The sequence below is a fragment of the Drosophila bipectinata genome, chromosome 2R (assembly GCF_030179905.1).
Source record: "Drosophila bipectinata strain 14024-0381.07 chromosome 2R, DbipHiC1v2, whole genome shotgun sequence".
Classification (NCBI taxonomy): Eukaryota; Metazoa; Arthropoda; class Insecta; order Diptera; family Drosophilidae; genus Drosophila; species Drosophila bipectinata.
In genome coordinates this window covers 24,242,020-24,266,747 of record NC_091737.1, presented here as the reverse complement: position 1 = coordinate 24,266,747, position 24,728 = coordinate 24,242,020, and the positions used below count along the sequence as shown (strand labels likewise).

Genomic DNA, 24,728 nt, shown 5'->3' with positions numbered 1-24,728 from the left:
CCGCAGGAAGAAATCGAAGGACTTTTCCCCAGAATCTGGTTGAAACGGCCTCCACAACGGATAGGCCAAGAGATCTCCTGCTGATCCAGCAGGCCAAGCCCCCGGGCAACGGCAACGGCACCACCAACACCATTGCCAGTGGCAAGTCCTCGTCGGGCGGTGGCGGCCAGGTCTATATCGACACCGATGCTGCCACAGCAGCCGCGGTGGCAAATCTGCGCAGCAAGGTGCCCTCCATCTCGATAATCCCCCTGCCCGTGTCCACCAGCATCGTGGCACGCAGTGGAGCAGCTGCCGCGGGTGTCCTGCCCCAGCTGATACCCAGCTCAGGCGCCAGGAGCGTGTCCAACAAGTCAACGGCCACCTCGCCTCCGCTGGCCTTCCTCTCGCAGGACTCGCAGGCCACGCCCGGCCTGACCCTGCTGCCCCGCCCCCAGCAGCAGCACCAGTACCAGCAGACCGACAAGTGCACCGTACTGAAGCTGGATGTGGTGAAGCCCAATCCGGGGGCAAGCGGGGCGTCCGGCACCAGTGGTTCGTCCAACAGCACCTACCTGCAGATCGAGCAGCAGCTCAGCGAGCTGGAGGCGGCCGACGAGGAGGAGGAGAACATGGCCAGCCTGCTGGGCAGCGGCCCGCCCGCCCAGATCCTGGCCAACCAGCCCATCATCGTGAAGATCGAGCCCACGCAGTCGTTCCACATCGTGGATGAGGGCGACACCCGCGTCCTCAGCCTGCCCCTCACCGATGCCGACAAGCTGGGCGCCAGTTGGATTGATCTCAAGGACATAGCGGGCCTCCAGGCGGGCGGGGGCGCCACCCTGCTGGACGTGTGCTTCGAGCAGGCCAACGAGGACGGCACCATCATAGCCACAGTGCAGCCGGACATGGACACGGATCTGGAGGGGGACCTGGAAGGGGTGGCCGAGCCGGAAGATGAGACTGAAACAGAGCCACCGGCACCCAAGAGGTTGACCATCACCCGAATGCAACAGCCAAGGCAGCAGCAGCCGCAGCAACACCAGCCGCAGGCTAAATTCCTGTCGGATCCCCCGGCCTTGGCTCGCTCCAGCAGCTTCGGCAGCCTGAGTAGCTTCAGCAGCCTCAGCAACATCAGCTCCGCCTGCAAGAACATGGCCAGCACCAACAGCAGCACCGAAAGCAGCAACAACCTGAAGCGCTCCAAGGAGCGCTCGCCGCCACCAGCACCCCACCAACCAGCCATGCCACCTCTCGCCGCCCAGAAACCCGCTGCCATGGCCTCGTCAGCGACGACGGCAACTGCCACTGCCACAGCCACTGCAATATCCGCTGGCAGTGCGGCAGGCACAGCAGCAACATCGGTCCGCGATGGAGGCAGCAACAACAGCGGCAGCAGCAGCAGCACCAATGGAGCCATGACAGGTAAATAGATTTTAAAAAGGGATTAACTTTTAAGCTTGTTAACGAGAGTTAGTATCTATATCTTTTATAATAGATTTTTAAAGATTTATCCTATCTTATCTTAACATAGTTCATCTAAGCTAGTTTGTATAAAAGGACTTGGAATAGTTGAGAGTTAGTAGGATATTCAAACTGGTTCTTTTATAATATCTATCATTTATAATATCTTTTATAAAATATCTACCAAAAAATCTGGCCATCTAACCAGAACCTATAATATTTCTATTTACGGTCCAAAACACTAACCAAGTAGTTGTAGGAATTCCACTTGTTGCAACAACGGCGGCCTAACCACAGTGAGCACTCACCCAGAGCGACCACTGATGATCAGCGATGCTTCTGATAAGCATCGCCCACCATCCCCTGGCCCTCCTCCCCCTCCACCCCCTCCAAAAGAATCTAAGCTATGCAAATGAACGCTCCGGCATTGCGCAAGCATCCCAGGCAGCAACAGCAATTAACAGGCTGACACATCAGCAACACATCAGCAGTGGCAGGCAGCAGGCAGCTAGCAGGGGCAACAACAGGTGTATGGTGTACACACCCCATGCTAAAAAGAATTTCAATTTACAAGCCTCGATTTATTGGCTATTCACCTTTGTGTGGCTGCAGCTACGGGCATGTGTCCCACTTTCCGGACTCGGCAACCACATGCGGCAACAACAACCAGCAACAAGCAACAAGAACATGTTTTGACACACTAAATAAGCCGCTGCTAGGCTGCTAGGCTGGTAGGCTGCCTAGCTTTTGGCCAAGTCTAGGTGTTCTTTATCATTAGGTTCTGTTAGCCGTTCTGTCTTCTTACCAATGACTGGGGTGTTGTTTCGCGGTTTTCTGTTTTTCTGCTTTTTCTGCCATTCTTGCTACCTCGACATATTCGCTTTACTGCTGCAATACCAGCAAAGCTGCCAAGCTACCAATCTACCAGTTACAGATACAGATACAAGATACAGATATACAGATACTGGCGCTGTTCTTCTGCTTGGCTCATATTTTTACCGTACCACGAACCTTAGCGGTAAAAGCGTCAACTACAAACTATACAGTTAACTGAATGAAGTCTAGAACGGTAGAGGGAGATAGAGGGTGAAATTCCAGACAAAGCGTAACTGGCTATAATGCACTGAAAGAAAATAGCTATTGAAAAGTTGAGTTTATTTTTTGTTTTTAAAAGATATATATATCTATTTATTTTACCCTCAAGTATGAATTTTTCTCAGTGTAGTATTAACGCTTATTGGCAGTCGGATTATGAAGGGAGCCCGCCGGAGGGGCAGCTAAGCTGAAAAATGGATTTGGCAGCGCCTCGGGCCCCCATTTCTCCACTCTTGATGACTACAAATGAGTGTCAGGCACTGACGCGACTTCTCATGCAGAAGCCCTACCAGTTTCGGCCAAGATTGATCTATATTTTATAGTTTCTGTTGATATATCTCGGCTCTGGGCAGGGAACACCATTCATTAGAGGCTGGGGCGTACCAGAATGTCTCGAATGGATTTCCCCGAGTTGTGATTGATTATCAAGTCAATCAATTGTTCCCCTAATTGCTGTAAACGCCAGAACAAGATCTGGAAAGGATTGATTTTCAGAAGCTATATATAGCTCAAGTTTTAAAATAAAATTATGATTAATAAAGGCATTTAATTCCCTGAAATCACAAGCGGATTTGACAATGATTAGCCCACATAATGGAAGTTGGCTAAAACGACAAACTAAAAAGCAATCTATAATGTGAAACCCAAACGATAGGGTTTTCTTCATCCAAAGACCTTTCTGCAGTGGTGGCGACCCTGAACATGGTCGATGGACTTTGCCGGGGAGATGTCGCAACCCGAAGATTACGAGATATATTTTTTTGACCATCGGGATTCACACTATCACTTTTGCGATATATATACATACATATAGTTGGTGGATGTCGGTTGGCTGTTTATTGTTGTAATTTCCCAGTGCCAGGTTCATTATAATTTGGTTGGACAACGTTTTGCATTTCATGCATGAATCTTCTGCTTATTGGCCTGGCTTATGGGTCGGTTCGGTGGTCTGGTCTGGTCTGGTCTGGAAGACTCGAAACAACTATAGCCCCGGCTATTAGCCAGGTCAGCCCCCCATGAGGCTTCTTCCAATCGAGCGTGGCGAAGTTTCATTATCATATTTTCGATTTTTGCCAAACTTCATCGATGCTGCTGTTGGCCGGGCGATGTCGTAATGCCCAGCTTATTTTTGTATAATAAATATGTTGTATTTTTTTTTTTTTATTTTACTGGCTGCTCATCTCTGCTCGTCTATGCAAAGTACGAATTATGCTGCAGACGGCGAGTGTATCTTTGTATCTGTGAGGTGCAGACTTAATGGCTTTAGTATCTGGCGTCGAACGAAACCACATAAATTAGCCAAAGCGAAATATTAATTTATAACTTTGGCGAAGTTTGTTGTTTTCAACATTTACATGGAAATTGACTTTTTTATTTTTTGCCCAGTTTGCTTTTCATTTTGGCAAACTTCGAAAGCAAATTGCCAAACGACTTAAACTAATTTTAACATTTTTAATTGGCTCGCAAACTCTGTCTTGCAGTTCACCTTGACTGTTTCTGCGACTGTGTCTTATTTCTTATATTTTTTGCACGCCATTTGAATATTTATAAAATTAATAAAGTGTATGCATAAATAATGCAACTTAACCCAATTGATTTTTGCATAACTAAAGAACCGAAAACATAAATAGTGTATCTACTATGTATAGTGTATGAGTATGAGTTACAAAGTAAACAAAATGGCTTGTTGACAGGACACACAGTGACACAATTTGGGGCCAATTTCCGTTTCCGTTCCCCGAAAACCATTAGACGCATGGCTAAAAAGTGCAATTAAAGGCCGGGCCAACTGCAGTGCACACATTTTGGCCTAAAAAGCAATTGACCTGCTAATTGAAGGAAGCGCCAAAAGCTTCAGTCCGCTCTCTCTCGTTCTCTCTTTATGTTTTTTTGGTAAAGAGAAACGAAGAGAGAACTCCAGATAACAGCTGATTGGGGGCTCTCTCTCCCGCTCTTTGGGCTGAAAACTTTCCGAGCGGTTGCCATAGCGAATGAACGGCCCAAAGCGGAATGCTGACAGCAGGAAAACCCGTCGAGTAGGAGGGGCGTGGGGGCTTGGGGGCGGGCAGGCGGTTCCAGCCGAAGAAGAAGTCATCGGCACAGAGACACATATACCCACTGACGTTGCGCTCTCTTTCGGGGGAGCCCTCGTTGGGTCGTTGGGCGGCCGGAGCTCTCCGCGGCCACTCGCTCTCTCTGCGGCCGAGGTGCCACCACACACACTCCGCATTGCGACGCTGCCGCCGCACTGCCGGCGTCTCTGCTGCGCCGCGGCAGCACCAGCCGCACGACGACAACGAACTCGATAACATTTCGAGGCACTCTTCAGATACACCTCGAATTGAGCGTTTCGCGGCGGCGGGTTACGATGCGTGGCGCGTTGTATCTTTATTATTAATTATTTGTTGTTGTTGTTTACTCTGTACCGTATTATTTCCCATCGCTCTATCCGTATCCGTATCCGTATCTGCATCTGCATCTGCATCTGTGTCGCGTGTGTGCGTGTGTGTGTCTATGCGTTTTGGATCCCCTCCCTCCACTACCACCACCACCACAACCACCATCCCCCTTAGCCAACGACGAGAAGGAGCAAAATAATACGAAAATTATTTCAAAAAAATTTTGAGAAAAAAAAGGCAAACTACGAAACTAACGCGCGCGCCAGCCGCTGCCTCAGTGTGTTAGTGTGTTAGAGTGTGTCAGTGTCGGTGTGGGTGTGTGTGCAAAAAATATTGCAACATGAGCTGCAGCAACTGCAACTGCAACTGCAACTGATGAAGTTTGTTCGGTTTCAGATCAAAAAAAAATCATAGAATACGGTTTATCTATATCTCTGCGAGCACACACACACTCACAGTACCAGTCAATCAATCAATCAATATCGTGTGCATTCAAATATCACATCGTGCCTAAAACTGCAACAATTGCAATTCTGATTGCAACGCGCGCCTACCCCCCTCCCCCCTCTCGGAAATCGGAAACGGAAGTGCCAGTGACGTAATACTCTCCATATTCCTGAGAAAAAAAAACAAAAGGATCCTGGGAATGCAATATCCTTTCCCGGCCCCCATCACCAGCCTCCCCCTCGTCTAAACCAATACGATTGTTCAACAACAACAACTAAGAAACAACAACAATATAGTGTATGTGTACGATCGGTGAAGACCAATATGTGTGTCTTAGTGCCAATGTGCCAGAAAGGATAATCCCTCATCGCCACCCGCCAATTGGATAATTTCAGCATCTTTTGGATACATCTCACGGGCGGGTTGAGGAACTTGTAGATAGGTTTAGGATTGCTTTCTCTTGTAGTCCCCACTCCGTTCTAATCAGAATTTATTGGCCACTTGTGAGGGAAATAGAACTATTTTTGAGTTCTGACAAGTTTTTAAGATCAACAGCAGACAGTAACCGTCCCTCGAGGTCCACATTCCACCTCTTTGATGACCAAACCCCACTATTTCCGTCAGTTTCCAGTTTTTTTGCAATTTTTCAAAGTATCTATTATAACTTCTGGGGCTGGGGCCCATTGTCTTTGCCATCATCATCCTAGGAGGAGATCTTTGGGAGTATCCCAAAAACTGGCAACAAAGCCACAAGATGCCCTTTTCTTGTCTATGGCCTTATGGTAGTTGGCTGCCCCTTTGTTGCAGATACTGTATCTGTATCTGTATCTGTATCTGTGTCCATTGTGGCAACTTATGATTATCAACAATTGTTATTGTTGTCGTTAGAAGCAGTTAGAGGCGGTAGTAGTTGCTCCGACTTTTCAGTTCAGGCGAGTTCATAGACTAAAGTCGGTCGCCAGCCAGAGCCACCCACTGCTGCTCCTGCTCCTCCTCCTCCTCCTGCCCCTCCTCCTTCTATTTCTTCATTCCTTCTGCTGCCTTTTTAGTCGGCTGTTTGCATTACCGTTAGTGGAACAACATGGCTAAGCACACACACACTCGCTACATGTGTCGCCCATAAGTGTGCCACCCCAGATGCACTGAGAGAATGCAGCAGAGGCTTCTCCAAATCGGGAGAAGATATAGTTCTTTAAGTTTTGGGATTAAAATCTTTGAAGCTTCTTGCACTTCTTCTCCAAAAGAGCTTCTTAGTCAGACATCCTTCTATTAGAACGATTTTTCTTTCCGTGTCTAGGCGGAAAACAGCCTAAGCACAAGTCCCAGGCGGAAAAGTGGAAAAGTGGGGGCAGCCGTAGAGCCCACCCATAGGTCATTGGTCTTTTTCGACGGCGTCAACGTACGACGACGGCAACAGCAACAGCAACAGCAGCGGCAGCGCCAGCAGTACAACAGTAACATCAGCTGCGCAGCAACAGCGACGCTGGCAGCGCTGCCTTGTAAACTTTGTCGTCTGCTTTGCTGTCGCTCTGTTGCTGTTGTAACTGTAACCGCCTTCGGCTCTGCCCTCACCACCCCCCCACCCTCTCAATCCCACAAGCAATCTTTCACCGTATGATTCTCTCTCTCTTACTCATCGTCGGCTTGACCGGCTCGTTAGCTTGGGGTACCGTTAGTAAGTTCGTTGTCGTTGTGAGAGAATTTTTCATTTTACTGTTGGGGGGGGGGCTATTCATTTTCATTTTCTTTTCAGCATTTTCTTCTTTTCATTGCGTTTTTGTCTATATGTATATGTGTACGTATGTTTGTATGTTTGTGTATGTAAATTTCTCCCTCTCTGTGTAGGCCATCTCTTTCTATGTACTTCCATCTCTCTCGCTTTCTGAGCTGGCACAATTTTTGTGTTGTTGCTGTCGCTTTGGTGACGTATTTTATACGTCTGCCAGAGGCTTCCGCATGGCCACCCAAAGCCACCCCAAACCGCCAACATACTGATTACTCCCCCGGCCCCCTTGGGTGGGGTGGGGGGCTCATGGCGGCTAGAAAGGGAGAAAAGTAAAAATGTTTTTATATTCATTGGGTTTGCCGGCTCGTTTGTGTGTGTTTGAGCTTTGGGTCATAGAACTTTTTTCTATGTTTACCCCCCCTCACACACACACACACGTGCGCCTACACTACACTGGTGGAACACACCCACTATGCCTGGCGATGAGATTTATGCGCTGCATTTTCAGGCCCCACGACCCAACCCCAACGTCTGTCTGGGCACCCTTAAATCCCATTTCTTTATCGATTTTTCATGTCCATGTCCGTATAATCATCGCTGGCTAAAAGGGAGTTGCCAACCGAAAAAAAAGGGAGAGCGTGAGTCTAGTTGGGGGGCGGGGAATTCGGCCCAGTTCCTGTTTGGCAAAGAGGCACTCAGACACACATATTGGCTACCCTCCAAAAAATCCCATAATTTATGAGAGAATCACTTTCGAAAATTATGTGCATTTTTGGGATTTTTAAATTAAATGAAAATTTTTAAATTCCCGCAGACATCATTCCCGTGCAATATGCTGAATGCCATGATTTGGCCATGGCTGACAGTGCGTAGCAAAAGTATTTACATAACGGGCCAGACCATTTTGTACATCAAAGTGTTTAAGCTAAAAGCCTAGAGGGTCCTTAATAATTATAATAACAATAATAATAAACTGATGAACGTTTCCAAGGCAGCGACAGTTCAAATCGATGAGAAAAGCGCTAAAGATTGCGTTTAAATGTCTTCCGGAATTAATTGTCGTGAAATTTTCGTATTTTTGGAAATTTTGATTTGGAATCAAGCAAAACAGAGAAATCGACAAAACAATGAGCATAGCAACAACAACACCAGCAACAGCAGTAACGAAACAACAACAACAACAAGCAGTAATAGCAACAACAACAACAAACAACACAATAAAAATCACAGCAACCGAAGAAGCAACAGCAACGCAGTGAAAGTGATAAAGCAGCAGAAGCAACTGCCAAAAACAACCAAAAACAAAACTTCAAACAACTATAATACCAATAACAACAATAACAACAATAATAGTAACAGTAACAGCAACAGCAACAACAACCACAATCTGCAAATACTGCAAAAGGGTTAAAGGTCGTTCGTTTCGAATTAATAGGATATTCATACAAATCATAGAAAATCGCTTTAACTAAACAATTAAAAAACAAAAACAAAAAAAAGTTAAATAACTAAACAAGTGTCTTATTAAAAAATAGTTATAAACAAAATTAAATAATAATAATATTAAAAGCAGCATCAGATCCAACAAAAACATCAACAATTTAGTACCTACAGGCCTGACAACGTTAGATCATTATATACATACATATATATATAGCAATATACAACATATATATATATATATACATACATATATCGATTGGCAAGCCCCCTCTCACACACAGCAAGCCCCTCCCCCCCGTCTCACAAAACACCCATACACACTGTGATAGTTCTTGATTCACACTGGACGCGAGAGATCCATTCATAAAAAGCAGATTGATTCAAAGACCAAGTGCAATACGATTGGCTAACAAAATTGGAACCGAAGGGCAGCTATATAAAGTATATACCTATATATATATATATTAAATACTGTATACAACGTTTTACATATTTACAAACCAATATATAACAAGTTAAAAAGCAAAAGACTACGATTTCCAACTCAAGAAAGAGCTGCCGGATTACGCATTACGCATACGCCCCGTATGGCCCGCGGCCTAACAGAGTGTGTGGGCTGCCGCCACAACTGATACAACTGATAGTATACCCCCCTGCAAGCTGCAAGTGTACTGCAGCGACAGCCAGTTAAAGCAAAACGTTAGAAACGTCACCAAAGCTTCGCATTTCCATTAATAATTATGTATACGCAACGTATGTTTGACATGTGGAGCAGCGTCACTTCGAAACTGGAAGCACACGCAAACAATCTCGGTCAAAGCAACGTCCAATCGCCGGCGGGACAAAACAACTCCAGCGGTTCCATCAAAGGTAAAGAAGAGAATATATATCTATATATACTAGATATATGTAAATACTTAAGTTGGGCCTTCTTTTTGGAATGTCATTTATAATAAAAACTTAAGAACAACAGTACTTTTTGTTTAGAATCTATACTTCATAGATTCATATACATTTATATCATGTAGTCTCTTAAAGTATTTCAAAAACCCTCTTTCAAAAACCCAATTAAACCAAAATGGTTTCTAATTTTAAGAAATTTCCTGCCAAACCCCAAGGAAGTCTATTTTTAAGAGGGATTTTCAAACCACGAAATGTTTACTATTTGGTAACTTTTAACTGCAAGTAAAGTAAACATTAAGTGTGAACTTTCATCCCACAAAAAAACAAAAACCAAGTAACTAGAGAATTGCACAAAAAACAACTCAAAAAAGGCAAATAAATTTTAAATTTAATGAAATCCAGTTAAGTTGGGGGTTTTATGTGGCAGAGCCAAGTCACTCACTCAGTCAGTCAGTCAGTTGGTCCCGAAACGAGTGGCTACCGCCGTGTTGTTGGCAGTGAAAGTCACTTGGGTTTCTCAACAAAAACAAAAAATTATTTAAGGGAAATCCATGAAATTCGTAAATGAAGAAAGACCCCCAAAAACACCAACAACAATAAAAACAACAACAACAACAGCAGCAGAAGAAACAAGAGCCAAATGAAAGATTACGAAACATTATGCCACACTGCCACACACTCTTGAGTGTGTTTGCATTCGAGTTAGTGTATAGTGCGTAGTGTGTGTGTGTGTGTGTGGTTTGCATTGACAATTCAACTAATTCGAAAAGGCAATCAAATGGTTAGAAAGAGACAGCCAACAACCTTTTCTTCTCTGCAAAAAAAAAGATACAAAGATACAAATTGTGTATGTAACTGAGCCATAAAAAGTGTAAAAAAAAAAAAAAAGTTCAAAATGAAATGAAAAAGAAACTTGCGAATTAAAATTCGCAGGCCAGTCATAAAAAAAAATAAATGAGATATTGTAATGCCAACAATGTTTCAAAGAGCTATATACATTTTATTATTATTCGTGGAAGATGCAAGACCATGTGTGCAATATAATAATATAATATTGTTTCTATACAAAAATGGTTTAATTGCGAGTATTCTTCGGGGTTTATGGTCATGAACTATGGGGGTTCTTTGATAAATTCAGATAATATAAGGTTTCAGAGAGTTTAAGCCAAGAAGGAGACACATTTTTTATCAAAAAACTTACTAAAAATCCAAATAGAAATTCATTATCCAAGTCTTTAAACATTTTATAATGTAATTTATATTGTAGTGCAGTAAGGAATAATATAATAATATCATATAATATATTCCTATTCAAAAATGGCTTTGTTGAAAGCTATCTTGGGGCTTATAGACCTTTATTATGGGAGTCCTTTAATGAACTAAGATAAAATAAAGTTCAAGAAAGTTGAACCCAAAACAGAGATGCTTTTTATTAAAAAACCTATACAAAAATCATAGTAACAATTATTCATATTAATTTTTAAGCCATTCCCCTCTCTTAAAGTATTTGAATGATAATTATAAAAAGAAAACCAATTTAAATCCCTTGAAAAATTTCCTGTTTGGGGATAATGTGTCGCCCATCCGGACCTAAAATAAACTACTGGCCACAACTAATTAAATTCACATTTAATCCGAGTTCCTTGAACCCTTAGGGGGTCAGTTCCGACTGCAATTACCGTAATAGCCGAGCTTTAGGAGCATATTATATATATCCAACATAAATCTTAATCGCAGGCCACCATCTATCCCCCTCCTGGGGGGGACGCCCATGGGGTTGCGTGTAAATTAGTTAAGGGAGAAAACTGAAAAAGGGGTGTAGGGTCGGTGACTGTCGGTCACTGTTACTTTTGGCATGCAATTTGCCTTTGCGACTTCCGCAAAATCAACTTTTTATTTTATTATTAAAATTTTCACTTTTTGCTGTTTTTTTTTTATGGTTTTTTTTTTGTTTGCCTTTCCTTTTGGCTGAAACCGTGAAACTGATAGAAACGTACGCAAAGTGAAAGAAATTTTGCGGCGTAAACAGAAAGCAGCCAAAAGCAGAAATTTAAAAAGCGAAAGAGTTGACAACGAAAGCGAGGGGGTAGTGGGGACCCTAGGGATGTGGGGAGCGCGAAGAAGCAACAATAAAAATATTGAAAAAGAAAGAAACCGAAAAAGTTTTGTTAAAGTGAAATGCTGCTGCTTTAGCTGATTGTGTAGTCTGCTCACCACTACACACACACATATACACACATAGACCGAAAAAAAAGCGCCCCATGCAGGCCCAAGCCCAGCCGGCCAGGCCCGCCCTCGCCCTCCCCCTCCGAGAGATAGTGCGAACGGTCGTTTAACACTCAAAAAACTATGAAGCTACAAAATTTCTGGCGGCGCGTATCTGTGTGCCCCGCCGCGTGTGCCGGTGTGTGCGTGAGAAGCGCCAAAGCACACAGGCCGTATAGCTCACACAGCCATCATCAGCGGGCAGCAGGGCAGCAAGCAGCAGGCAGCAAGCAGCGTCAACATAGTAAAAGTCTGAAATCGTTGAAAAAAAATTATTTTCGGCGGTCATTCAACTCGCACGCACTCACACACACACACACGCACTCTCGAACACGCACTTTGCGATAGAGCGCCGAGCGGAGAGAGTGGGAGAACGGTGGAGCGGGAGCGCGGGAAGAGAGTGCGTGAGAGCGCAGGGGTCGGGTCTATTCGATGACTATTATGCGGGAGCTAGGCATCGACTGCGTCGCCGGCAGCGGTGTCGGCGTGGGCAGCGCAGCCAGCAGCACGCACATTACAACATCGACACAATGGGAAATACTTTCTATGGCTTTTTCTACTGCTCTCTCCCCCATTTCTATTTTCTTTTCAAACAACTCGACTCGTCGCGACTCGAAATTATTATTTATGCAGTCAAAGTTTGGAGCCATAAAAATGCGATAGCATGGGAGGCATATGGAGGAAGAATCAGCCACTGCCTTAGAGTGGGGGGGAGGAAATTCTGCCGCCCACTTCTTTGTTTGACAATTATTGCGTGAATTTCCACGATTACCGCTGCTGGCTCTCCCCCTACTGCTGCTTGCTTTTCATGCAAATGCCGTATTAATTGCTTTGAGTAGAACAGTCGTCGAACTTTGACTTCCTTTTGGGCCGGCCATTAGGCCGTTAACTTTCCTGATTAGGCACAAATGATAATGGCCTATAAATAGCATTTTACCAGCTTCCTAGGCACTAAAGAACCGGTGGAGAACCATAAACAGAGATTATAAATCAGATATGAATCAAGATCTAAAAAAGATAGATCAAGATATGGTATTAAAGACTTAAAATATTAAAAGCTTTCAACATCATATCATATCTATGACTATCTGTCCATAATTATCATTTAGGAAGATGGTATTTAGGCAATATAGGGTTGTTATAGATCTTATCATAGAGGAAGATCTTGAACTTCATCTTTAACAAAAAGATAGAGCATGATATTGAGTTATTGCTACTAAATATATAAAACTATATATGTATATAAAAATAATATATATATTTGACTAATATATATATATTCCATATCATACATATACTATACATATGTATATCAATATTAGAAAAATATATTTCGGAAATATGAGATTCTATTAGATCATATTATAAAGTATGATGTTATATTTCATCTAAAAATTCAAGAATATATTCTTATAACCCTTATTTTATTATACTTTCTATTCAGAATTCTATAAAAAGGTCTTTAAACCTTAAACTTTAATTACACTAATGCCTTATTGATACATATTTCTCTTCCTTATACCTTATTCCTTATAAAATAATAAAGATTCTTTTTAAACTTTCTTTTTTTTACCATCTCCATAGTTGGCAGATGTCTGTAATGACACATGTTCTCCAATTTGCATACCAAACTCACACTCATATACTCATATATACTCATATTCCATTTGAAAAGAAATACCTAAATTTGGCATGGAATTTCCCATCAATATAGCCCACCCCCATATAGTATCTTATAGATTCCGTATGTGGAGCATGCAAATATTTTGAAAAAATTCTGGTCTGTCTGCTGGAGGCAAATAATGGAGTAATGTGTTCATGTTTTCCAAAAGTTCATTCGCATGTGTCCTAGAAAAATATGAAATGCAAAAAAAAAATAGCACTAAAAAACAGGCTATTTGTTCTTTCTGATAATTTGGGGGAAACTTACAAGTGCTGGTCCGAAACCTGGCAAATATGTGAGGGGTTCAATGAACTCTGAATAGCCCGATAAAGATAATAGGGCCCAGCCCATCAAAGTCTGGGAATTATCTATCGATTCGTGTTTCAAATTTATGATCTATTGACTCAAGTCGTCTTAAAGTTGTTGCTTCTATTGATAATATCAATCTTAAAGATTGTCTTTTGAACTCTGATCTATAGAAAAGGTAGAAATACTATCACTTCTTTGTCCAACTCTTCAAAATCAACACTACTGTGCTGTTCACAAACAAGTAAGGCAAAAAATAAACCCTACATATAGACGGGAGATAAGCCTAACCACAGAATGTGTGTCATAAGGCCACCGCAACTTCAATGCTACAATGTACTACGAGAGATATAGACAAGGAATCAAAATAGACTAGACATGGACGGTAGGAATTAACTTGAACTGGAAAGTTCCACAGGTCATATAGGGTTCTATCTAATGACATCCGCTGTACAAAGTATAGCTTGACAAACGTTTTCATTATGCTGGGCTGCAGCGAAAAAATAAATTAAATAATATTATTGTAGTAATTATAAAGCAGACAGGCAGACATCAAATGCTAGGCATGAGTGGGCCGGCCCGCCTGCCTATCTAATGCAACAGCCCCCAAAAGCCAGCCCCAGCCCCAGCCCCACACAGCTGCGTATCTTATCTATGCAACTCTTCGCATAGTTTAACGTTTTGTGCGTGAGTTTGTCGCACACAACCACCACTCGTCCATCAATACATATATATATTGTATATATATATTATATACATATGTATATGCAAGCAAATAAAAGATTGCATGTGCCCCACAATGCAGACACAAACAGATTCACAGACATTGCATTTGAGTCGCGTCGCCAAATGAATAGACAAATATATGTATGTATGTATACACTATACTGTACATAGTGGAGCTAGTGCTGTTAGCTGTTAGCTGGCTGCTGGCTGCCAGCACACTCACACAGATACTCGGGCACTCAACCATAGACAGAATGCAACGCCAACGTTTGTGGAGGCAAAGGCAAAGCGCGCCAACAAAATGCGAAAACTGGGACAAAGTTGAACAGACGAGCCAAGGACGGATATTAGTGCGACGCGGCGCGAACACACCGAACACTGAACACCGAACACTGAACAGTGAACAGTTGCATGATGAACGCTGACTGGGCGGCCGACAGGGGGCCAGCTGGGAGGGGGGCCACGACTGAGAAGTTGCCAGCGAAAAGTGGAAAAACAAAATGAATGTTTTCCAGCATTGTTGTTGTTGCTGCCTCTACAGTGAATACACAATAGACTCAAAAAAAAAAAACATCAAGAATCAACTCCCTTTTAAGATCCTAATGTACTTTTACGCACAAGTATCTTGGGGATTTCCGACACACTAATCCCTCAAGACATCACTTCAAAAAAAATATATATTTTCTATTCAACTCCCAAATGTCAAAAAACATATTTATTTAATCTTTTAGGATTGATTTATTTGGCTTTAAGTTCAGAGCTCTAGGGAATAGGAAGATTCTTCTCAGAAGACTGACAAGACTAGTGAAGCTTGTGAAATCCGTTGGGGATTTCTTCTTGAGAATTTCTAGTTTAAGACTAATTTTATCCTTTATTTTAAAGGATATTGACTCTTGGATTTTAATTTATTTGATTTATGTTAATTTTTGTTTAAGATATACATTTTCAATTCATACTTTTTCCAATTTATAAGCATTTAAAGCTTTTAATGTTTGATTCTTCGTTTTAAATAATAGCCTCCGTAGGAAAACTAAGACGTGCTATTCGTCACCTTTCTAGAATTTCCTCCACAGTTATAGAGGCATTTTTGCTATTAAAATTGGATAAGTAATAGAAATCTCAATAAAATTTATCAAAAATATATCTATCTAAAGAAACTAAAGAAAAATACAAGTTAAGCCCCACATTTTGGGCAAAACTAAAGTAGCCCTGTAAGAAATAAAAACAAATATCAATTAAATGTAAAAAACTGCAGCAAAAAGATTGCCAGAGTAACAATTACCAAGGTCGTTACTTCCATTACTTCTATTATCTGAAAACTTAAGAATTTTTTTGCGGCGAGTACTCACTGTGCCGGCCGTATAGCTTTCAACTTTACAGAAAATTTTGTTGTTTGTTGATTACAATTTGCATGACGCCAGCGGCAGAGGCAGTGGCAGGAGCAGAGGCAGCGGCGGAGGCAGAGGCAGTGGCAGTACAGCCAACAGGGCGGATAGAAGCACTTTATCTCCCTCGCCGGCCACCCCCTGGCGCTTCAGCATTGCATTTTCAGGTTTTTTCTTCTTCTCTTTTTTTCAGTAGCAAACTGCAATGGTTGTTTTTGTTGTATAGTTTGTTGTTGTTAATTTTGCAGACATTTCCACCAAAAACAAAAAAAAAAAAACAAATTTTAATTAATGGTGGAAAAACGAGTTTGCCTGGTTTCCATCACCCAACAACCACAATGAATGGATTTTCTTCAAGAACTCTGCTGTTTTTTTTCCATACAGATTGCATTTTTGTACATCTGTGTGCATTTATGGCCATGTATATACATTTGGCCAAAAAGTATATGTATTTTCGAGTCAGTCTTGGTCTTGGTCCGGCTCAACTTGAAAATTCTTGTTTTGGCCAAAATGCAAACCGAGTTCTTTTTGGTTTTGATGCTTTAGTCAAAAACACTTAAATACCATAAATAATTGGCTACTTAAGTGCATTGGTAGTTGTTGCGCAAAAAAACGCAAAAAAACAATCAGAAGGAGTCAGTTTACAAGCTTGGTGTGTGGCTTTTGAGGTTTTCAAGGTATTTTTTTTCGTATTTTTACGATTTGAGTTTCATTTATGCTGCTGCTGGTGCATAAATAATGCCGTAGGCCTACATTTTATGCTTCTGTTCGATGTCAAGCACATAAATATGCATACACCCATTCGAATTCTTAGAAAAATGCATTTTCTTTATAGAGAGACTATTTAAATGTAATGGAAATTCATGTAGAACTTTCTTTACTTATAAGATCTTGTTGTAAAACGTGATTTTCGGCATGATTCAAAAGAAAATCAAAAGGCCAAAAATAAGTATGAATAAATATATATACATATATGCATTCAAAGTCATTTAAAAAGTCGTATACTTTTCAAAGGCGAAATTTTCCACAAAACCATGAATCATTTCGAAGAAAACCCGTAAACTTCAGAACCTCTCTCGCGGATCTCTCCAAGCTCCTCTCCTCTCTCCGATCGGATCCACCATCACGTGAAACGTATACGTGATGTTTGGGAAACAATATAATAAATTACGCATACGTCATGGTGGCCGTAACGCTGACTAAAGTGCGCTTATATATAGACACTCTCGTCAATACTCCATAGTGGCTGTTTTAATAAATCTTTTCTGGTTGAGAACGATCGAATTACTTATGCATCGACACGAAGAAATTACATCATTTGGTGAAAATGTTTAGCATTTCGTAAAATTCGACTAAAAATGGCAAAATTCTTCCGCTTCTGGCCACCGCCACTACTTCTTCCTCGTTTGTGCTGTTTCGTGGGTCAATAAACTTGTGGGCCCAGTCAAAAATTTGTATATGAGAAATTCTTTTGTTGGCAACAAAAGAACGAACGCGTCACGTACGACAGGGCTCTTTGGGGGAAAGGGAAAGAGCCAGAGCGAGTGCGAGTGCGAAATGTAAACATTACAAAAATGCCAAGCCATCGCATCATCATCATCATCATCATCGTCATCATCATCGCAAATATGTGGCCAAAAATAAGAACTCAGCTGAACTGAACTGAACCGAACTGAGGCGAACACCCGTTAGCCAAGTTAATAGCAACAATATTATGTGTTTTTCTGAGATCTCCATTAAGCCTGTGAATGAATGAAATCGGACCTTACGAAATTCTAACGGAATTCTAAGCTCACACACACACACACACGTACATATGTATGTAGTAGCCTGGCAGAAAAGAAAGCGACAAATTACGTAGCCAGCATGCTAATGCTCTTTCTCTCTAACGGCATTTCGCACAGCCGGCTAAAAGCCGCACTCTTCCCAGTTTATTCCCCCGCCCCCACCCATCCCACCATCTCACAGCCTGTGTTTTTGTCATCTTTGAGTGTGTTAGTGTGAAAGCTTGAAACGAGTTTTCTATTAGCATTTGCTTGGCGGCAAAAGAACCAAGCACGACCCAAAGAGAGAGAGAGCTCCAACAGAGAGAAAGATAGGGGGGGCCGAGAGCGACTCTCTTGGCTTCTCATTCTCCAACACAAGGCAGTCGTCGGCTGGTGCATTGACCCCACAGCTCGCTGACCCACTTACGAAGCTGCTTTTTGCCAATGCGAATCCGAATGCGAATGGTTGGCCGCCGAAGCGAGCTCGTGCCGCTGCCGACGGGGCGAATAAGCAACTTGTGCAATAGGCAGCAGCAGCAACGATGGCAGCAGCAGCAGAAGCCGCAGCCACTGCAACAGCAATAGCGTCGACTGCGCTGCCAAAGTGGCAACTGAAACTGACTTTGCTTTGGTTTCTGCCTCGGCACACTGGTCCCAGACATGCCAAAATCCACATTGCAGTAAAACCTCAATTGGGATGCTAATTGGAAGGTACAAGACTAATTTGCTAATCAAAAATCACCAAATGAATACCTTCAATAAATAATGCATAATAAAGCATCAAATTGAGTCTCAAATTGAGTAAGAAAACTTTAAAGTTAAAGCATCCATAAGATAAATATCTAATCATTATCTTTATTGAATAAATATTACATTTTTTTGAGGATTGTTTTCTTTTAAGACTACATTTGTCACTGTAGAGAGCAGAAGAAGTAAGTGACGAATGTGGTGTTTAACAATATTTCATATTTATTACATCAAGTTTAAGATAAGATAGATTTTATATGGATATGGAGGTTTACAGAATGTAGAATGTAAGAATGTGCCTTAGACTATATTTGTTAATGTAGGGACCTCTCGAAGTAGGTGACGAAGCTAAGCTCAAGTTTATTATTTTATTTCTAAAAACTTTCTTATCTAATATTTGAAATATAATAAAGAGTACTCCAATACAGTATATGAAAATAATAATAAGCTACTGTATTTCCTTTAAATTTAATCAAAAGCCTGAAATTATTAAAATGTATAATAAATTAAATTATAATAAATTAAAATTAAAACTTCAATTATTCCAAGTTGTTTATATAAAACTGAAACTCTACTTCCAATATTTCTAAATATTTTACATCATAATCTAAACCATTTATCACCTTTAGTCTCATAGTTTTCGTCTCTCGACCAACTGTTTTTGAGTTATTTTGTGTTTTATATGTCTATTTTTTTATTATTATTGCTATAGTTTCTGGTGTTATTGTTATTTTGTTTGACTTTGCCGTGCGCCGCAGTGCCAAAAACTGCAATCATATGCAGCCCGCCCCACAGGCCCCTCCGGCAGCCGACTTCTGCAGTCTCCCGGCTTTTTATTTTTATTTTTTTGTTGCTTTTTTTTTTCGTTAGCACATGTCGTTGCATATTAATTTTTCTCGAATACGAATACGAATGTGAGCATTTGCAAGTGTGAGTGTCTCGGGTCCTGCATTTTTGTTTTTGTGGCCATGCATTTGCAATAAAGAAGAACATATTAATTTTGACTTCTGGTTATTGCTGCACCCAGCGAACGAGGCAAAAAGAAAGCCCGTGGGGCAATGCAAATAAATTGCACATGCTAAATATTTCAGCCTCTCCCCTCCTCATTCTGAATTTATTTTATTAAGCGGGTTTTTTTTAGTTTATTAACTGCAACTCGTTTTCGGCGGCAACGGTGCGTATGCGTGATACGTGGAGTTACCTAATAATTGAATGGATGTTTTTTCATTGAGTGCTGGGCTGGGCGTTGCAGCTTAATTAATTAAACATATTTTATAGCTTACATGCGATTTTTGCTGGCTCGTTTTATTCCAGTTTTTACCTCTGATAAGTAAACAATTTCACCCAATATTTGCTTAAATTTCGAAAAAGTATGTCATAAATTTCTGTTTTCTCGCCGTCAAAGTACACAATGCTAAAAAAACCAAATAAGACAATAAAATGTATTTCGTGACACACTTTTCCGCGCAGCGTATTAAGTAAATATTTGCGACTGGTATTTGTTAACCCGAATGGGGGCAAAAAAATGTGCGTAGGTTCAGAATTCATTTAGTTCCAGTAACTTGTCACCATGTAAAGTCTGAAAACTTAATTATAGTTCTAACACAGCCCCTGCAACAGTTACTAATACTAAGCTAAAACTAATGAATTATTTGACAGCCACCATAAAAATCCAAACTTCCAAAATAAATAAACAAAAAAAGTGCACTACTACCGACAGGGATGTTTGCTTAGTGTGTTATCGGTTCATTTATCGATTTTATGAAGTGCATACAAATGAGCTGAAATTGCCCGTAAAGTTCGAAGCTTTTACTCGACATAGCGGTAAATGCTGGCCCACCCCCACTCTCTTCCAGCAATGCAGTTACCTCCGTCTTATCTGTCTGAAGACTCATAAACACGCACATTCCCAGTACTTCAGATAAAGATTTATGTTCGTTTTTTTTATTATTTTGAAGTCGAGGGAAAGCCTTACGAAGCCTGGCATTTGCTAGGCGGGTATTTCAAGTATTTCCTTATTCCCGAAAAAGATAAAACTTTAAGGCGCTTTAAAACCCCCCCATTTTCAGCCCAACGACGATGACGACACACATTCTGAGAAAGAAAACTTGACGCTCAGTTGCATTTCCAAAGAGCGGCAAGGACTCTCTTACCGTTTAAGAGAGCGGCGAGCCAGTAAAGAGAGTCGGAGAACTTTCTTTTCGATTTTGTTTTTGTTTTCTTTTTCTTCGCTCGCCGAGAATGTTTACGGGAGTATCTGTGTGGTAGCGGTATCCGTATCTGTGTGCGCTGTGAGATACTGCCGTGTTGGAAAGGTTCATTGACACTTGAAAAACATTTCAGTCACTCACTCACACAAAGCGACTCGGTTACTCACTCCGCTGCCACTGCCGCTGTCGCTCATCATCTGTCACACATTTCTCTCGGCTCATGACTCCCAATCCCCCAAAAGGTCCCCCACATCCTCCGTCCCCCAATATCCCAATCCACTCCCAATCCGATTTCCATTCGATCCGATCCAAGCAGTGCGGCTTGGCACATTTTTCGAGCTCTGTGTTGTGTTTTGATTTTGCTCTGCCGTCCGCAGTCGACGTCGCTGCCGCTGCTGACGTCTCGGCTGGCGGCTCTGTTGCGGCGGATGCTGCGACAGCGTCTGTGTTTGTCTGCGTTCGGTTCAGCGCGCATCTTTCATCCTCGTGGGTAAATACGCAAAGCGCCTAGATTACACAATACCGCCGCCAGACTCTCTTTATCTGCTGCCGCTCTTGCATGCTTTTTAAGTCCAACACTGGGCAACAAAAGTTGGGGTTAAGCTTTATTAAATAAGTGATAATAATGGTTTGGAATTTTTAAGATTTTATGAACTTGCATGGACTATAATCTTAAATATTCTAGTTTTCGTTTAGAGTTTTTAAGAGTTTTCATTATTTCCTGATATATTTTATATCAATATAGATAGATATTATGGATATTAATATAGAAAAATATCCCCCTTTTTTATAATTTTAAGAAACCCCATTAAGGTCTACGCCCAAACTGATCTTTTGCTAACTAGTGTTAGTTGCAACAAATCGCAATTCTCTCATTGAACCAGTTCTCAGCGATGGTGCAGTGGTGCTGATCAGGAAATTGCATCATCGCTGTAAAGGATTGCGGCAAGGGAAACCCAAACAGCTGTCGCACTATCTCCAACCTCTTTCTTCTGGGCCTCTTCTCCCCCATTGGGCCTCTCGCTGCCACAGACAATCTGGTGTGCGAGCATTCTTTTATTGTCTGGGGCAGACAAGTGGCTTAAGGTGCATTGTGCCGCATGGATAATACATTACAATATTGCGCAATAGTTCTTTGGGGTTGATTTTGCTTTTGTCTGAACTCCGACAATGGAAAGTCTGGGATCGGAAAATCCATTGATTGTAATTGCGGGGCGTTCACAATTGTCGTTTATTTGTGATGTAGGTTCTTAAGTTATGAAAAAGCTGTTTTCTAAAAATTTAACAGGGGTTTAATTAACAAAAGAAGAGGAAATTATTTCCTTTTAATAGAGTATCTGTTATCTAGTAATTAAAATGATATATGAAGTTTAAATATCTGCTGGTAAACAATTATTTAAAATATTTTTTTTAGGTTTTACTTTAATTTCTTTCAATACTAATCTATATCTTCCACCTCTTTAATTTCAGCTCAAATCGAGATAATTCCATGCAAAGTCTGCGGCGACAAGTCATCGGGCGTGCACTACGGCGTTATCACCTGTGAGGGCTGTAAGGGATTCTTTCGACGATCGCAGAGCTCCGTGGTGAACTATCAGTGTCCGCGCAACAAGCAATGTGTGGTGGACCGCGTTAACCGGAACCGCTGTCAATACTGTAGACTGCAAAAGTGCCTAAAACTGGGAATGAGTCGTGATGGTCTGTAGAAATGGTTCAAGTCTCTAAGGAGAAAAAGTTTTTAAGCTATTTTTAAGTTTTCAACTCAGACTTTGTGGGTGTCCTTGAACTAGTGATGAACTAGTTCTTTCTATTCAAAGAAATAGACAATTTTCATAGTCTACTTAAGTGGGAGGAAGCATGAAGATCATTTTAATGATAAAACTAAGGATAATAACAGTTTTTTAAAGAGAAAAATTTGTTGATTTGTTAGTTTAATTATTATTACAGAAATATCCTCCATCTTGAGGCTTTAAAATTAATTCCATCATGTCCTTAACCCGTTTTTGCAGCTGTAAAGTTCGGAAGGATGTCGAAGAAACAGCGCGAGAAGGTCGAGGACGAGGTCCGCTTCCACCGGGCCCAGATGAGGGCCCAGAGCGACGCGGCGCCGGACAGCTCCGTGTACGATACGCAGACGCCCTCTAGCAGCGATCAGCTGCATCACAACAACTACAATAGGTGCAGTATGACCGATATGAGAATGACTTTCCATATTGATGTTTCCGTTTGCGTTTTCTTGCCCCTGCCCCCGGCTTTTGGTCCACGCTCTTTATCTCCCCCGTTTCTCTGCTCTTCTCTTCCCCTCTCACCCAAATATCCCAACCCGCCAACCCGTGCCCGGCCTGAACCCGCAACGCTCAACCCGTAATGCCCGACCCGTAATGCCCTTCTCTGTCACTCAGCTACAGCGGCGGATATTCCAACAATGAGGTGGGCTACGGCAGTCCCTACGGCTACTCGGCCTCGGTGACGCCCCAGCAGACCATGCAGTACGATATATCGGCGGACTACGTGGACAGCACCACCTACGAGCCGCGCAGTACAATAATCGATCCCGAATTTATTAGTCATGGTAACTAACTAACATTTAATATATATATTTTAGAAATAATATAATATCCCTTCAGCAGATGGCGATATCAACGATGTGCTGATCAAAACCCTGGCGGAGGCGCATAACAACACAAATACCAAACTGGAAGCTGTGCACGACATGTTCCGAAAGCAACCGGTAGGCTACTAACTAACTAATCCCTAACTTAAACCCTGACTAAATAAATATTAAATATTAAAACAAAAGCAGGACGTATCGCGCATTCTCTACTACAAGAATCTGGGCCCCGAGGAGCTCTGGCTGGACTGCGCCGAGAAGCTTACACAAATGATACAGAACATAATCGAATTTGCAAAGCTAATACCAGGATTCATGCGCCTGAGTCAGGACGATCAGGTAGACCTTGTTTTAAATAAATATATTAACTACCTAATTAATGGTTTTAATCTCATTCAGATATTATTGCTGAAGACGGGCTCCTTTGAGCTGGCGATTGTTCGCATGTCCAGACTGCTAGATCTCTCCCAGAACGCGGTACTCTACGGCGATGTGATGCTGCCCCAGGAGGCGTTCTACACATCCGACTCGGAGGAGATGCGCCTGGTGTCGCGCATCTTCCAAACGGCCAAGTCGATAGCCGAACTTAAACTGACTGAAACCGAACTGGCGCTGTACCAGAGCTTAGTTTTGCTCTGGCCAGGTAAGGGTATTATATTACTATTGAATTTGTATCTACTACCAATAAATCTTTCATCTGTTCTCTGTAGAACGCAATGGAGTCCGTGGTAATACGGAAATTCAGAGGCTTTTCAATCTGAGCATGAATGCGATTCGGCAGGAGCTGGAAACGAATCATGCGCCGCTCAAGGGCGATGTCACTGTGCTGGACACACTGCTGAACAATATACCCAATTTCCGGTATGTGTTTGGATGGTATCCACCTAGTATCCTCCGATCTAATCATAACTATTCATATTTTCAGCGACATTTCCATTCTGCATATGGAGGCGTTGAGCAAATTCAAGCAACAGCATCCGAATGTGGTGTTCCCGGCGCTGTACAAGGAGCTCTTCTCCATAGATTCGCAGCAGGATCTGACATAACAAGAGCAGCAACTGTTCATGGAGAGCTCGAGTGCGGATGAGGTTGCGGACGAGGCCGGTGCGGCTGCGGATGCCGCAGGCCTAGTCCTGCCGCTGGTGGCGCCACCTGCCGGACAGCAGCTGCTCGAGGACTGAGGACCGAGCGGCAAGGATACAAATATGAAAAGGATATGAAAAGAAATGCGTTATACAGCCTCTGCAGATGTCTGCAGATACAAGAACTTTATCATGATTTAAGCTAGCATACAACCAAGGATGTGATCCTCGCCAAGGACTCACTTAAAAAGAACTCTATCTATACATAAACACATATACACCCACACACACAGACACACACATATATATATTATATATGACAGAGCGGAAAACGCAGAGAAAGGGAAGGGAAAATATTTGAAAAATATTGTTAACTCAGTTAAGACTTTTTGCTTCGTAGAGAAATCGAAACCGAAACTTAAACTGAAACTGAAACCGAAACCGATTGCATTTTGGAGCAAGGGGCATACAATTCTGATTTTCGTGTTTATATACAACATATACATACAAA

At 42.0% G+C, this 24,728-nt stretch overlaps 2 protein-coding genes across 8 annotated transcripts in view; both read left to right on the top strand.

Moving 5' to 3' along the window:
• The window catches only part of Hr3 (Hormone receptor 3), a 31,909-nt gene extending 7,181 nt beyond the window's left edge, over positions 1-24,728 (top strand). The window contains exons 1-9 of one of the 7 annotated variants that reach the window (XM_070278448.1): positions 21-1,404; positions 21,995-22,222; positions 22,534-22,702; positions 22,927-23,096; positions 23,155-23,255; positions 23,325-23,474; positions 23,535-23,778; positions 23,846-23,996; positions 24,061-24,728. In XM_070278448.1, the coding sequence (XP_070134549.1) occupies positions 612-1,404; positions 21,995-22,222; positions 22,534-22,702; positions 22,927-23,096; positions 23,155-23,255; positions 23,325-23,474; positions 23,535-23,778; positions 23,846-23,996; positions 24,061-24,181 (2,127 nt within the window). In that variant the 5' untranslated portion in view covers positions 21-611 and the 3' untranslated portion in view covers positions 24,182-24,728. Of the gene's footprint in view, positions 1-20; positions 1,405-9,288; positions 9,424-21,994; positions 22,223-22,533; positions 22,703-22,926; positions 23,097-23,151; positions 23,256-23,324; positions 23,475-23,534; positions 23,779-23,845; positions 23,997-24,060 lie in introns of those variants that run through there. The other 6 variants (XM_017231755.3, XM_070278447.1, XM_070278449.1 and 3 more) reach the window with 6 other exon arrangements.
• Positions 4,853-8,533, top strand: LOC122321287 (RUS family member 1). Its single transcript, XM_043211084.2, has 2 exons — positions 4,853-5,681; positions 7,925-8,533. The coding sequence occupies exon 2, from the start codon at positions 8,150-8,152 to the stop codon at positions 8,519-8,521; it is 372 nt and encodes a 123-aa protein (XP_043067019.1). The 5' UTR covers positions 4,853-5,681; positions 7,925-8,149; the 3' UTR covers positions 8,522-8,533.